General features: G+C 39.4%; 1 protein-coding gene across 2 annotated transcripts in view; it reads right to left on the bottom strand.

Moving 5' to 3' along the window:
- DTL (denticleless E3 ubiquitin protein ligase homolog) overlaps nt 1-16,909 on the bottom strand; it is a 61,805-nt gene that overhangs the window by 4,584 nt on the left and 40,312 nt on the right. For both annotated transcript variants that reach the window (XM_045298093.1, XM_004700141.3), the window contains exons 13-14: nt 15,659-15,794; nt 2,407-3,209 (exon numbers count right to left, since the gene is read on the bottom strand). In XM_045298093.1, the coding sequence (XP_045154028.1) occupies nt 2,407-3,209; nt 15,659-15,794 (939 nt within the window). The remainder of the gene's footprint in view (nt 1-2,406; nt 3,210-15,658; nt 15,795-16,909) is intronic.

Below are 16,909 nucleotides of genomic sequence, written 5' to 3'. Positions count from 1 at the left end.
TCCTTTCTGTGTTGTTCGGGCCCCCTTTTCTGTAGTGGGAAGGGTCTTTGTTGGAATTTGTGTTCTAAATAGTCCTTAAAACAATGTGTAACATAGTGGTTATACATTAGTCTGTTAACTGCAAGGTATGTACTTCAAAACCACCAGCTGCTCCACAGGATAAAGACGAGGCTTTCTACTCTTGTAAAGAGTTACAGCCTTGGAAACGCACAGGGTTTCCCTATAAGACAGGGTTACTATGAGTAGTGAGTTTTGGGATAGACTTTCATGATAAAACATGGAGGTTATGGCTTAAACTAGAACTGGCTTAAAGTTATCTAGCTTTTGCCCATTAAAAAAATCTGATCATGATTCTTGGATCCGATTTCAATCACATCCTAATCTTCTATGTAACACAGAACAAGAGCTAGTAGGCTTAACTACAAGAACTTCCTTAACCTAGCTCCTCTTAACCTGCAAACTGGTTACCCCTTAAATTGCTTTTTATATATCTGTTTCACTTTATTTTAAAATATCAAAAACTGTAATTACAAACTGTAAATCTACTTAAGTGTTTTGGAATTTTGCCCAGGAACAATAGCTTTATCTATATAAAAAAGGTATGGCACAAACCATGAGGGAGCTTCAAAAAGTTTATGGGAACATCCATAATCCTTTAGTTTTATTTTTCACAAAATATTTAAAGTCTCCTTGTTTACAAGAAACAAACCTTAAATTCAAGGACACAAACATGTTGAAAGTAAGTAAAAGAATAAAACAACATATCCCCTTGGGGGTTTAAATGGAGAGAAAATGTTTTGAGAAATGATGTACAAATGCGCTTTACACAATTGATGTGTGTATGGATTGGGATAACAGTTGTATGAGCCCCTAATAAAATGTTAAAAAAACACACAAAAAACCAACATATCCCATGCAAATAATAACCAAGAGTTGGGGTGGCAATCTTAATATCTTCTAAAATAGGTTTCAAGACACAATCTATCAAAAGAGGTAAGATGGACATTATATCATAGTAATAAAATGCCACAAACCAAACTCACTGCACTGGGGCAATTCTAACTCAGCCACCCTACAGGACAGGGACGAACTGCCCCTTTGGGTTTCGGGGACCGTATCTCAATGGGAGTTGAAAGCCATTCTTTCTCTCTTTGAGCAGCTGGTAGTTTGAAACGGCTGACCTTGTGGGTAGCAGCCCAACTCATAACCACCAATACCAATTCCTCCTCCACACACAGCGCAGTATGTACTCGACGCCAGTGCACATGAATCATTCTATAGGACGGACCACATTTTAAATGACAAAGCAAGTCCTAGACTTAAAAACTGAACATTTTCTCTTATGACAACAGTAAGAAATTGGAACAACAACAAAAACCTAGAAAATGAATAGGGAAATTAACGACTATTAAACTACAAATGGATCATGAAAGAAACACAGCAACAGCAGTACTCAATGGGAAACTTTGCAATAATGCCTGCATTTTAACAAGCTGAAACTGAATTAACAGCTTAACTTAAAAATCCCAGGAACCAGAAGAGAAGAGCAAATTAAGCCTAAAACTATCAGAAGAAAGGAAACAACAAAGATCAGATTAGGACTAAACAAACAACAAACAAAAAATAGAATCAGTAAAATCAGAAGATTGTATTTTAAAAAATCAGTGAAACTGCAAAACCATTAGCTCAACTAAGAAAGGATGCAAATAACTAAAATAAAAAATGAAAGAGGGGATATTGCAATTGACCTGATGGAAATATAAACAGAATTTTGACAGAATGCTATAGGAACTGTATGGTAACAAATAGGATAACCTACATAAAATGGACAAATTCTTAGAAGCACTCAGCCTACTCAAAAGGCAATAGAAAATCTCAACAAGATGATAAACAAGTGAAGAGACTGACCTAGTGATCAAAAATTTTTCTCCCCTCCCGCTGAAAAAAAGGTCCTGGACTAGAGGGTTTCACGAGTGAATGCTACCAAACATTTAGAGAAGAATTGATACCAAAACTGGTTAAGAGCTTCTAGAACAGAAAGCGGAAAAGTTCTTTTTTAAAGGGGATGGCATATGAACAAAGGGGGAGTTGTTTTCAAATTGATCTCCTGGGGGATGAGGAAGGCCTTGGAAAATCAGATCGTAGCACTGAGTAAGAACCCAGCAGCAGGAATTAAATAGCGCCACTGGATCAACTATAGGTTGCCCAGTTACAGTTGAATTTTGGATAATATTTAGTATAAAATAACTAAACATGTCCCATGAAATTATCACCCTGTATTTTTATGTGCTAAATCTAGCAATCTTAAGGAGAGAGATTTGCTTTCAAAATTCATTCTGAGAAGAGATCTGTGTCTGATCACTTCTAGGTGAGGAATTTATCTTCCCACTCCCACTGCTGACTTACCGGGCTTGGTGATGTCTTTCCACTTTGTCTCCTGGAACTAGGAGATGAGAGCTCAGCCTTCCGCTTGGCTGCCATGGCTAATAACCAGTTTTTATTCTCCGGAGAGCTATTCTCTTTGCCCACGACTTCAGATCCTTCTTCACAAGATCTCAAAGGGAGAGGAAGTGCTCCACAGCTTTCTGAAGCATAAGGACTGGCAGGAGACGGGGGCTCGGAGATGCTCATATTAGCTCCTTCAACTCTGCTTGATTTACTAAGACTTTCTAAGTTCTTACCAAGGTCTTCCTGGTTACCAGCAAGGCAGCACAGATCCAAATGAAGCCCGTCAGCTTTGTCATCAAGCTCAGTCACACAACTGCAACTCTTCAAACATTTTTGTTTCACATTTTCCAGGCAGCTCGAGTCGAGTCTCCTCTTAACCCTGTTCCTAGACTCTGAGCAAGCTGCTGCTTGGGAGGATTTTTGGCTCACAGGAATGAGGGCTTTTCTTGGAGATGGGATCTTGGTCTCAGAAGCAGGTGGAGTGATTGGAGGAGATGAGAAAGGTGTTTGGACCATCCAGTTTCGAATTGACATCTTGAGAGAAAATGGTTTGGGAGAGATGGAGGAGAAGGAGCCTCTGCTTGTAGGAGACTGGGCCGTGGCGGGAGGGGTTTTAGCAGATAACGTGGGCGTATTAGAAGGAAGTGGGAGATCTCCAGTGTAGCTTGGAGCACAAGCTGCTGATGATGGTGAGGAAGCCAATGGACTGCTCTTTACCCTGGGGGCTTTGGCTGGAGTATTCTGGCTACTCATTGCTGTTACTTAAAAAGAAAAGGGTCATGAAAATTAGAAGTGAAAAATCACTTGATGTGAAATATACAAGGGGGTACCCCCAAAAAACCCAGAACCCCCCCCTGAAAAAAGCTATGTATTTGAATGTCTTTACAAAACAACCTTCAAAGTACTCTCCATTACACTTAATACATTTGTCAAATCTGTGATTCCATTCTTGGAAACATTTCTCAAATTAATTTGTTTGGATGGTTGACATTACCTCCCTTGTTTTTTCTTCACTTCTTCTATGTCAATCACTGTCCTTTCATATATCCCTCATCATTTGCAGAAACAAAAAGTCGCCTGGAGTGAGGTCAGGTAAGGAGCATGGGGCAAGAGAGGCATGTTGTTTTTTGCAAAAAACTGGTGCACTGAGATGGCTGCATGAACAGGTGCATTGTCGTGGTGGGAAAACCAGTCCCCCCTCTGCCACAATCCAGGCCTTTTTTGTGGCACACTGCTACGCTATCTTTTCAGAACCTCTAAAACAGCGGTTCTCGAGCTCTGAGGGGTCGAACACCCTTTCACAGAGGTCACCTAATACATCCTGCATCAGATATTTACATTACAATTCATAACAGTAGCAAAATTACAGTTATGAAGTAGCAATGGAAATAATTTTATGGTTGGGGGTCATCACCACATGAGGAACTGTATTAAAGGGTCATGGCATTTGGAAGGTTGAGAACCACTGCTCGAAATAGAAAGCTTGATTGACATTCTGACCTGGTGGAGCGAACTCGAGTAAACATTTTTTGTGTGTTTGGGAGGTTGACAGATGTCCAGAACAATGTTTGTTATCAATTGGCATTTCACCTTTTTGGAAACGACAATACCACCCGTATACTCCGCCCCCCACCATGGCGCTGTCCTTGTAAGCTGTGTTCAACATCACAGCAGTTTCTGCAGCACTTTTCCCGAGCAGGAAATAAAATTTAACAGCCAACATGGTTCTCTTAAATTGGCCATCACAAAAAAACGAGGTTAGAGTGAAACGGCTTTTATGAAAAAATTCACTGTGACCAGAGAGAACCTTCCCAGGCAACGCTACTGGGTGTACTAACTCAGAGTGAGTTGCTTGATGCTCACTTACAGGGAAAAATGTGTACTATGAAAGATATGCCCAGCAGAGCTTTTTTCCATTTTAGGTGCGCGGGGGTAGCGGGTGGTGGGGGGTTTATCCCCTCACACTTATAAAAAATTAGGAAACACAGAAGAATACAAAGAGGAAAAAGTTAAAAGCACACTGGTATGATCACTAGCATTTTTCTATACTTGTGCATATGGCATTTATTACACATCACAAACTTGTTCCACACAAAAAATGAGATCCCAATATACATACTGTTTACTAATCTGCTTCTGAATACCAAGAGTTCTACTCTTACATGATTCTTTTTAATAGCTACAAAATAAGTCTTATGTTTTAAAATATAGGTGGTTCCACAAGATATGTAATAAACCTTTGGTAGAAGATTACAACAGTTAAGACATTATTTAGGGTGTTGTTTTTTGACTTTGTGAGCAATGCTGCCATTGACATCTCTGTATAGGTCCTGGAGCAGTGCTAAGGCAGAGTGGCACAGCACTGTGGCTCTCCAATTGAAACAAATATACAGGTTTGAAACCTGGCCCATCACTCATTATGCAATTTGGACACAACCCATTACCCTCATCGACCTGTTTTCCAGGACAGTTAAATCGCGAACATTTCCATTTTCACAAGAGTTTTATCAATTATTTGTTAAGGTTATATGTTACACATTGCTTCCACCTTAACTTATAGACTGCTACTATTTACCACGAGTCAAAGAACAGTTCAGAATTTCTAAGTGCTTATTCTTAGTAAAACAAGTCAAGCGTATTTGTTAGGATACCTTATGCGTTGTCCCTTTGTTTATAAGCTTCATCATGTACTTTGGCCAAATCCCGACACACCTGATGTTTTTACTGGATCTCCCCATTTGGCCCCAACACAGACAGCACTCTATTTCCCCAATTTCCTTGAGCTCAAGATTTCTGAAATGCTCTTGTTGTCAAATAACAAGGGCCTTCTATTTATTTGTCAGTCACAAAAGTTTTGAATTGTGACTCTGATATTTAATTCTAATTATTAAGTTGCATTCAGGTGCAACTGGATTTAGGATGGGCTGATACAAAAAAAATAAAACCTCCTTTTATCTGGATCAGAGTTTTAACAGTAAGTATTCAATCCAGTCACTTAACCACCTGGTACTATGAGGGTTTCCATTACTCAATCAGCCTTGCCTTGGAACGGAGACATTTTACAAGGTGACATTTGCTTGAATGTTTGTCATTAAGCATACGGTGTAAAAACAACCAAAGTAACAATGCTACTTTCAATAGCAATTGTTATGGGGAAATCCCCATTTTATATTAAGTCTTCATAAAGTGCTATGCTAAAGCAGCCAGTCAACAACCGAAACCTGTCCAGGATCCCTCACCCTCACATTCTTGAGACTGACTATGTTATTATCTCCGGAGGGAAGGAAGCGTTCTTTTGCTTCACTCCTCAGTGTAGGCTGACAGTCACTAAACAGTAAGAAGGGCAGAGTCAGGCTGGGTCAATACACAGATTTTAAAGCAGGAAGAGAGAAGAAAGGGCTGGCTGGGCCAGGTCAAATCTGAGAGGCATGTGGCACTCATCTGAAGAATTCAGTAAAGGTCAACAGGAAATCTCATTATAAAGGAGGGAATGGGCCATGGAGGCCGAATTACAAACGTAATGTAAGCTCAGTGTAAACAAACATTACAGAAGGGTACAAGGTGAAAAGTAAACTTTTTTTTCTCTCTTGCAGCCCACAATTTCTCAAGTAACCTAGAAGCACAAAGTTGTACGTATCCCATACTTTTGAAAAACACCAAGAAAATACACACAGGTACACAAAGACATGCACGCATGCACACAAACACACCCCAAATTTTTCTTTCCCCTGAAGAGTGTATCTTTTTCTATTTCTTCATACATAGGAAACTCACTGCCATTGATGTCAGTTCCAACGCATAGCAGCCCTATGGGACAGGGGGGAACTACCCTGGTGGGTTTCTGAGACTGTAACTCTTTATGGGTATAGAAATTCCATCTTTCTCCTGAAGAGTGGCTGGTGGTGTTGGTTTAGAACTGCTGACCTTGTGGTTAGGAGCCCAACACAAAACCACTATGCCACTAAGGCTCCCTATGTACATATATAAACGTTACCAAATTACTTTCAATAGTGGTATCACGTGACTATATCAGCATACAAATTTATGTATGACATGCTATTCAGTGGCTCAATTTGCACCGACACTGACAGACTTGGCCACTGCCCTAGAGGTTTCCTGAAAGTCATTCCCTTGAGGAGTTATAGAGAACTTCATAATCAGTCATGATGTAATGTCTTTCTCTATAAAAGTTTGTCACCTGTGCTCACACTACCTCCTCTGTCTTATTGCTTACTCTGCTACGTGCGGCTCCCGTTCCAGGGACTGCTCACAGCTTCCTGAACACGCTGTGCACTGTCACATCTGCCTTTGTGTGGTTATCTCGCCAAGGCTGCCCCTTCTTTACCAGGCAACAATTCGCCTCCTGTTTCAAGGTTCTAACGACAGGGCTCCCTCCCTGTTGTGAAGCACTCACAAACTTCTTTCCTCTCCCAGAGCCCTCTGTTCACACAGCCAGGAGGACTATTTTTGAATCTGCTTCCTGGACTAGAGAGAGCTCCTGAAGGCTAAGAATGACAGTTTACTCATCTTTAGGCCTGGTGTCCCCCACCAAGTAATTAGTAAACAATGTTTAGCTCCAGGCCTCAGGAAACAAACTTTATAATCATCCTGTTGACTTGTCTGTAGCAAGCTACTTAAAACAGGTTAAGATTTCTTTCTCTTTATAAGGACAATCACCTTTGTCACTCAGTAATGCCTGGATCAGAGGTTCTCACTTCTGACTACATACCAGACTTACTTGAATCTTTATTAAAAATGCAGGTGCTTGGCCTCCATCCAGACCTACTGAACCCATCTCTCGGGACATGAAACTGTTCACAAAGCTCCATCCATAGTTCTGAAGCAGAGCCAGAGGCATGAGATCTCTGGCTATAATACAATGAAAGAGTAATAAGGGATAGATAGGGCAGGTGCTGGCTGGGAAAAGTAGGGCAGAGGGAAAAAGTGTGTTGGCACTTCTAGTTTTCCGTTGGTATGCTCAAAGGGCCAGAAGAGAGGATATGTGGCCCAGGACATCAGCGAAGGACCAGGAACCATTAGAAGCCTGGGAAAGTAGAGGCACACCATTTTCAAAATGGCAGTGTAGCTAGCAGGAGCTAGCTTAGAGGGTTGAATGGCCACTATACTGACCTCTGGCACTCACGTCAAGAGAGTTGTGCTGTGGCACTCTTGAGATTAACTCCAGGAACACACCAAGGTGGGGGAATCTAGGCATAATTCCAGGTCAAGGGTTCACTTGAACTTTGCTTTGCTATTTTCCAGAATGGTTTTCAGACTGTGTTATAGAATCAGACTGCAAGGGCTTATACTTTGGCTTAATCACCACTTCACAGTGGTGTGATCTTTGGCAAGTCTAATGTCCCTGAGCTTCAGTTTCAATAATTTTGGGAATTATGTGAGATAATTCAGGCCCTGGGTACTACCAGCAATTACCAGGCTCAGTCACCAACTGAAAGGCTGGATACAAGTCTGAGTCCACTCAGAGAAGCCTGGGGATATATTTCCAAAAAATCAGTCACGGAAAACCGTACAGAGCACAGTTCTGCTTGGACACACGTGGGGTTGTCATCGGTTGGGATCAATGCAATAGCAACGTTTTTTTGTTTAAAAAAAAAATAACAATAGCCATAGTATTCAATACTGACAAAAATGTTATTAAAATGTAGTTAACATGCGTAACATTTTAGGTGATTTGGCTTCCAAAACTAATGACATATTTAAAATTCTCAGCTAAAAGATTCATGCTTTTTTTTTTAATTAAAAAAAAATCTTATAACAGTTAAAGTTACTAACATAAGAATTCTACTTCTGAGAACTTATTTTAATGGAAGGGGGGATTCTAACTTCTAATCAAATATTGCCAACAGAACATCCAACTACAAGAGAATAGCTAGGTAACCTATGGAAGATTATTAAGTGAAATGTTTTAAACAGTGTTACACAAACCAAATATTAAAACACACACACACAAGAAATCAAAATGTGTGAGAGTAAAGCTCTGGTTATTTAAAAAATATTCCTATGAATAAAAAAAGGAGACTCAAAAAATAACTGTAAATGTTAATTAAAAAATTATGTACAAGTGGTAGGAATACTGATAGGTTTTTACGCATTATATGATTATTTTCTTAAACTTAAGGAGAGAAAAATATAAGGTTAAGTCAAAAGTACTGCTGCCAGCATTCCAGTTCATACATAGACAGGTTTACTTCAAAGAAAGTAGCAGGGACTGCAGATAAACTCTCTCTTAGTGGTATACTTCTTGGTCTCACTAGGGTGCCTTTATAAAAAGGGGGTCCAATCAAAACAGTGGACTCCAGTGGGATGTACTGAGCAGTTAAATTCAAGGCAGAGAAGTCAGCTCAGAAGGTTATGGCAACTGCTTTACGGTTTCAAAGCTGTACTCTTGCTATCTTTTCTCAAAGGACACAAGGCAATCGTGAGGACCTATAAGGAAAGCTGAGCCAGGAAAAGTTGTGCTAAAGAATTGCTTTTATCATGACAATGCACCTGCTTGCTCTTCCAGGGTAGCAAGGGCTGTGCCATGAAAAACTTGTTGGGAAACTTTACCTTTAGCCTTTCCACCCTACAGCCCTGATCTTGTCCCTTCACACTTCTTTTTGTTGGCCACCAACTCAAAGAAAATTAAAAAGCAATGCAACTTGACATCTTCGAGGATGTCAAAACTGCTGGTTTAACATGGTATATATATCAGAGAGTAGAATTTGGGGGGGAAGAGCTACAGAGAAAAGGAAACACAGCCTTCAGAAGTATGTAGACCTAAGTATAAAAACAAGTCTCAGTCTGTTTCAGAAAATGTGATTAAGTCAAGTATATTACTAAGAGAACTTGTCTGTAGCCATCTACTGCTCGCAGACATGTTTTAACACACCTTCTTTGGAATGATCCAGTGGATGTATGAACTGGAACCCTAGTGGCAATATTTATTTTACTCAGGCTCAGAAGTGTGTGTATGTGTATACAAAGTGGACTTTGAAGTTCAAAGAAAAATTGATCTAAAAGACAATGGAATTTTGCTTTCTGGCAGCAGGGCCCCACTCTGCTCTATGTTCAAGCTGTTGGTGAACTTCATGGCTGATGCCTGAAAGATGACATCTTTTCCCCAAGTAGACGAAGGTCTATTTCAGTGTGAGACGATGCATACATACACGAGAGGGCTTTACTTTCCCTTTCCCTCTCATGGTAGTAGGGATGAATTTTGAGAGGAAGGTATCAAATAGCTGTAGGAATCTCTATCACAGCATTGTCCTATAGCTGAGTAGATACTATGGAGAATTCCATGGGATTCATTTACATTATTTCCAGATGTTTTTCTATCAATGCTCTAGTCTGAAATTTGATAGTGAGCCACTTTAAAACTGTTATAAAGCAACTTGGACAACTAAGAAATGGCCATCTTTAAATCTCTTTTTTTGGTGATTCTAAAGATTTAGGAAAATATTCACCTTTCCATATGACTAATATGAAGCTCCATGGTCACCCTTTGATAACCTACATGACACCAAGAACCAAATCCACTGACATCAAATCAATTCCAACTTATTGCGAGCCTATAGGACAGAATAGAACCTAAAAGAGGCACCGTGACTCTGTGTATTCTCTCCATCTTCTCTTGATGCTTCCTGCATCATTCAATAGCTTGCCCATAGATTCTTGCAAAACTACACCTTGAGACCTGATTTTTTTTTCTTGAGTTCTTTCAGTTTAAGGTATGTTGAGTGTGTGCTTCTTTTTGTGGTTTTGTAATTCTACGCTTTTTTGCATATTTCATTTTAATATTTGACTGTTTTTTCAAGCCGCCCTTTGAAATTATCTGTTCAGTTCTTTGGCTCCTTACTTTCTTCCATTTGCCGTAGCCACTCTACAATGAAGAGTTTCAGAGTCTTTTCTGACACCCACTGTGATCTTTCCTTTCTTTTTAATGGCCTTTGCTTTCTTCATGATGATATTCTTGATGTCCTCCCATGGCTCATTAGGTTTTCTGTCATTAGTGTCCAATGCAGCAAATCTGTTCTTGAGAGATTTTCTCAAAATTCAGAGGGGATAGACTCGAGGTCATATTTTGGCTCTTGTGGACTTGTTTTAATTTTCTCCAGCTCATAGAACAAAAAATCTTACCATAGTGAATGATGGGGGGAGTGCAGAGTGCAGACCCAAAGCCCAATAGTAGGCCACTGGAAATCCCCTTGCACAGGGATCTCAGGGAGGACGAGCCAGTCAGGGTGCGATGTAACAATGATGAGAAATACAACTTTCCTCTAGTTCCTAAATGTTTCCTCCCCGCTCCCACTACCATGACTAGAATTCTACCTTGCAAGTCTGGCTAGACCAGAGGAGGTACACTGGTACAGATAGGAACTGAAAATACAGGGAATCCAGGGCGGATGAGCCCTATAGGACCAGTGGTTTTAGTGGCGACACAGGGAGGGTGGAGGGAGAGTGGGTAGGAAGGAGGGAACCGATTACAAGGGACTATATGTGACCTCCTCCCTGGGGGACGGACAACAGAAAAGGGGGCGAGGGGAGACGTCGGACAGGACAAGATATGACAAAATAACAATTTATAAGCTATCAAGGGTTCATGAGGGAGGGGGGAGTGGGGAGGGAGGGGAAAAATGAGGACCTAATGTCTGGGGTTTAAGTGGAGAGAAAATGTTCTGAGAATGAAGTACAAATGCGCTTTACACAATTGATGTGTGTTATGGATTGTGATAAGAGTTGTATGAGCCCCTAATAAAATGTTTAAAAAAAACAAAAACAATAAACAATAAAAAAAAGAGAGAGAAAATGGTAAAAATAACAGAGAAAATAAAATATGTTATACAGAGAACAATAGAGGATGATAGTAGACTTCTTGTGAGAAATAATACAAACAAACAAACAAACAAATTTTCTTCAGCTCCAACCTGAACTTACAGGTAAGTAATTGATGGTGTGTTCCAGTCAGCTCCTGGCCTGGCTTTAACTGATATCAGATTTCTCCATCATCTCTCCCTACAATGTAGTCAATCTGATTTCTGTGTATTTCATTTGGAGAAGTCCATGGTCTTGCAAAGCCATAACATGTGATCTCCAGTGTAGTTTCTAACACCCAGACCATATTTTTTAACTTGTTCTTTCTTTTGTTTCCAATTGCCAATAATTATCAATGCACCTTGATTCCATGTTTGATCAATTTCAACCTTAGCTTTAGTGATTTGAATAACAGTTGTAATGACTGGATTTCCTCGAAGGCAGCTAATATATAATTCTATCACAGCTCTGTATGTCAAGATATATCTTGAAATGTTTTTTTGACCATGAATGCATTGTCATTCCTATTGATTATGGCATTTCTAGCATAATAAACCATATTATTTTCATTAAAAATGGCCAAAACAGTCCATCTGTGCTCACTACTGCCTAGCATATCGATCTTTGTGTTCCATTTCATTTTTGGCAACTTCCATTTTTTTCTAGATTCATTACATAGTACATTCCAAGTTCCAATTAGTTTTTAGAGCCATTTCTTCTTATATTGAGTTGTGCCCCATCAGCAAACGAAGATCTCAAAGGCTTTAGTACTTTTCTCCATACATGTCACCATGGTCAACTTCTCTTCATTCACATTCAACCTGATGGGCCCAGCCTGTGGCATGCTTTCTGACAATGTGCTGTTTCCACTCGTCTTTCAGTATCTGACAATGTTTAGATGCTCTGCACATAAGGTACTCAGTGGCTACTTCCTACAAATTGGGCAACAGATGCCTTCTTCATAGTTGCTTTTAGTCTGGAGGCTCCCTGAAACTTGTTCACTTTGTGACCCTGCTGGCATTTTTCACAAGCCATCATAGTATGACAAACTGACAGACAAGTGGTGTTGGGCCAACATACTATTTCTTAATAAGGGAGGCGCAATAGGCTGGCAATTGGCATAAAACATTCTTACTATATACAATGAAGTCCTTTTTCCAGCCCACTTTTCTACATCATGTTTATTCTTCAGATGTGATAAAATAAACAAAAACTTTTGAAAAATAACTGAGTTAAAAAAAAACCATTTTGTTTCATAAGCTTACACTTTGTTTTACATTACAATCATTGAAATGACCGAATCCTACCCTTTATGGCATAGTGGATGTGGGGCATGGATGATTTGAGAAGTGAAGGAACTCAGCTAAACCTTGGCAGTGGTGACTGAATGACTGCATTTCTCAACTCCAACGTGAAATTGTGAACTTTACGGTATGTAAATTATACCTCAATAAACATATCTTCAATTAGAGAAGATAATACAATTTTTGCATGTTGAAGCCTCCTTGTATGTATCTTTTATATAACAAAGGACTTCATGTCTTAAAATATAAAGAAATCGTAGAATTCAGTGACAAAATGACAATACAAGTGAAAAATGGGTTCTCCTAATATATGTAAATTACCAGTAAGTTCATAAACTAATGCTGAACTTCATCAGCCACCAGGGAAATGCAAATCAAAACCACAATCAGATACCACTAATACCCACTAGGAGGATGACCGTAATAAAAAAGATGGACAAAAAATGTTACTGAAGATGTACAGAAATTGGAAACCTCATCTACAGTGTTGGATATATTCTAAAATTAGTTGTAATAGTGGTTTCACAAGTCTTTGAATATACTAAAAACCATTTAATCGGATACTTTATGTGAATAAATTCTATGGTACATGAATCACCTCAATAAAGCTATTAGAAAATCCTCATATATCTCAAAAGGAAGTCAATAGATTATGCTGTATTCTAAGATAAAAGATATCATTGCATGAATATAATTTAGCAATGAACATCTATATAAAAAACCTAACTAAAATATTTCTAAGTGGTTCAGCTAGGGAAAAGATTTAGGGACTGCTATTTATCTAATTCAATCTTGAAGAACTAGTGCTATAGCACTAATAAAATAAAAATGAATCTCTAAACTTGCTTTTCAGGTGCATATTATCTATTAAGAAACATTGGGATCCTTTAGCTGGATCAATGCTTGGGTTTTGTTCATGATTCATTGGTTTATTTACTCTTCCATTATTTCAAACTTTCTTACCTCTCCTCAACCTCTATCATCTCATCTCTCATTCTTATTCTCATCTGATAAATTTCACTGAGAAAACAGAAAAGCCACCATAAACTAAGGAATACGTTTGCCCACCCCTACCTGCATTAATTCCTGTATACTTTGCCTTCCCTCCAATTATTAAAGGTGAAGTATCTTCGCTCCTGGCAATGACCTGACGGTACCAGTGTGTGTTACAAAGCATTCTTTTGTGCTTATTTCAGGACATTATGCTGGCAAATTTCCCTGCATTAATTTTCCCTCTCTCTAATGGATCCTTTGACTCACATACAAAATGCTGTATTTCCATTTAAGAAAAAAATAAAAACCAATAAACCATCAAAACTTCAGCCTCTCTTCCTCCAGCTACCACTTTACTTTTTCTCCATAATGTTACAGCAAAATGTCTCAAAAAAGCAGTCTACACAGCCTACGCTTCTGGTTTCTAGGTTCTCTTCCCATGTCCTCCTAAACTATGGCAACCAGGCTACTGCCATTTCACCAAAACAGTGGCAAGACCATCAAATAATCCCCACACTGCAAATCCAAAGGTCAATTTTTAGGTCTCATCTTATTTGACTACCTACACACATGACCACCTTCATGACTCTTTCTCATTTAAATGCTTTATTTACTTGGTTTCTGGGACAGCAAACCCACCTGGGTTTTTCTAGCTGGTTATGCTGGTTCATTCATTCGGTACTAGTATTCTTTTTCTTAAAATCATTTTATTGGGGGCTCGTAAAACTCTTACCACAATCCATACATCCATCGTGTCAAGCACATTTGTACATTTGTTGCCATCATCATTCTTAAAACATTTGCTTTCTACTTGAGCTCTTGGTATCAGCTCATTTTCCCCCTTCCTTTTCATTCCCTCTCTCTCCTGAACCCTTTATAATTTCTAAATTATTATTTTGTCATGTTTTATACTGTCTGACATCTCCCTTCACCCACTTTTCTGTTACCCGTCCTCAGGGAGAGGGTTACATGTAAATTCTTGTGATCAGTGCCTCCTTTCCACCCCACCTTCTCTCCACCCTCCCGGTATCGCCACTCTCACCACTGGTCCTGAGGGTTTATCTGTCCTGTAATCCCTGTGTTTCCAGTTCCTATCTGTACCAGCTGTACTCGTATTCTTTAATCGCGAAACATCAGGGCAAGACTCAGACCACAGGCCTATTTTTTTCAATCTAGTTACTTTCACTTATATGATGAAGACTCCCACATTTGTTAACTCTGGCTCTGAAATGCACAATTAAATATCTAACCACCTCCCTGACATCTCCCATTTAGATAGCTAATAATCTTATGATACAACATACTCAAATGGAACACTTTAGTTGTTCCCTTTCAAACTGATTCCTCCAGCAGTCATACTGATCTACCGTATATACTTGTTTATAAGCTGAGTTTTTCAACACCTCTTTATGCAGTGTTTGTGGTAAAATTAGGTGCCTCGGCTGATATTCAGGTCAGCTTATACTTGAGTATATATGGTAGGTTGATGGCAAGCCCATTCTAGCAGCTTAAGCTCAACATACTGGAGCCCTCTGCTCTCCCAGCCAGCTGATTCTATCTTATAAATACACCTAGAACTGGGTGCCTTGTTACCATATTTTCTGCTGCCACTCTGGTTCAAGTCACCATCATTTCCTGAATTATTTCACTGTCTTTCTTAATAGCTTCCTGCTTTCACCCTGATTCCCTTACAATTCATTCTCAACAGGAACAATTACTCAATCTCTTTCTTGCTTTCCTTTTGTCTTTAGAACTTACTATTATTAGACATACTATTTATTTTACTTATTTTGTTTGTTGCCTCTCTCAGCTCCAATCACATCCTTGGGAATTTTGACTCTGGCTCATTGCTGAGTTCCCAGTCATAAGAATAATGCTTAACACAATGTAGGGACTCAAGAAAAACGTGTTCAATGAATCCATCATTATATTCCAATGCCTGGTGCCTTAGTGTTCAGAAAAGATCGAAAAGAATCATTGTCATCAGAATGGTTCCTTCCTTTTAAAACATACAAAAACAACCAAGCTTACCACTCTGCACTATAGGATCAGAACAATCAAATCACAAAGTGCTCAGGAAAAATGCATGGGATTCTTACCCAGGCTGTCTCTTTCCTGCTTCTTTTTCTGAGAGGCCCAACCCAGTACGGAAGACTTGTCTCCTTCTGGTTTCTCCTCCAGACTTCTATTCAGTCGCCAGATTTTAAGTGTATTGTCATCTGAGCACGTTGCAATCTGAAAAAAGGAAAGAAGGGAGTTATCCAAAGATTGACAACAAAGTAACATGCAGATAGGTCGTAAGGGCTCAGGACTGGAGGCTTATATTGTTTCATATAATGGGACATAGAAAATGAGAGATCATCGACTTACATTCCATATTTCCAGAAACTATTCTTGATTTTCATAAAACGGACTCTCCAGTTGATCTCTTTCATTGACTAGCATAAAACGCTACTAAAAAACCTTGTTAATTTCATTTTGTTCTCTTATATTATCTACACAACTATGAACTATGTAATTAATGTACCCTTTTGACTCCATCTCTCTGTTTAATGATCAGTGTATTTCACTATCATTTAACTTGTCTGACTTTCTTCTGGATTCTGCATGCTCTCCCTTATTGCTAAGTAATGGGATCATTTCCAAGACCAGACTTAGCCCAGGATTCTAGAGGCTGTGACAAGTAAAATGGAACAATTCCTTTGAGATTCTTTTTTCAGATAGGTAAAAGAGCAATCTGGGAAAACAAATTCACTAGGGTGAAAGAAGTTAAAAATAACCTTTGCCCCTTTAAAAATATCTGACCATTCCTGATTCTGGTCCCAAGCCTTTTATGGCAGAGAAAGACCAGCTTGAAGATCTTGTTGCAAATATCCACTGGTACCAGAGCTGTTCCCCAGCATTTGTTTATATAATTTCTCTATTTCAGTTTCTAAAGAAGGTGGGGGGGCGGTGGGGGAGAGAAAGAAGGGAACACGTTCTCTAAGTCTTGGCCCCCAAGAGACTGGCAGCTTTTTCCTTTCCTTACTGGGAGGCAAAAATAAGATAGGCGTACTGAACTGTTCAATAAGAAATGCCTGGAATACCTAAAGTCACTCTTGAATCTATTAGCAATAGTTGTAACTGTTGAAAACCTACTGTCTGGATGAACAATCTGGAGGAGAAAACAACGGGACTGACAGTTCCGGGGGGGGCATGGGAGAGGGGGAGGAGGGGTGAAGGGAAGAGGTGTTAACAAACCCAGGGACAAGGGAACAACAAGCTATCCAAATTGGTGGGGTGGTGGTTGTGGGAGACCTGGTAGGGCAGGATCAAGGGGAATGTAACAAACAGGAAGTGCTGAAATCCTG

The sequence above is a fragment of the Echinops telfairi genome, unplaced genomic scaffold (genome assembly GCF_000313985.2).
Source record: "Echinops telfairi isolate 266 unplaced genomic scaffold, ASM31398v2 ScPeMD7_7424;HRSCAF=8462, whole genome shotgun sequence".
Lineage (NCBI taxonomy): Eukaryota > Metazoa > Chordata > Mammalia > Afrosoricida > Tenrecidae > Echinops > Echinops telfairi.
The sequence above is the reverse complement of the archived record's forward strand: the minus strand, read 5'-3'. Positions and strand labels throughout refer to the sequence as shown.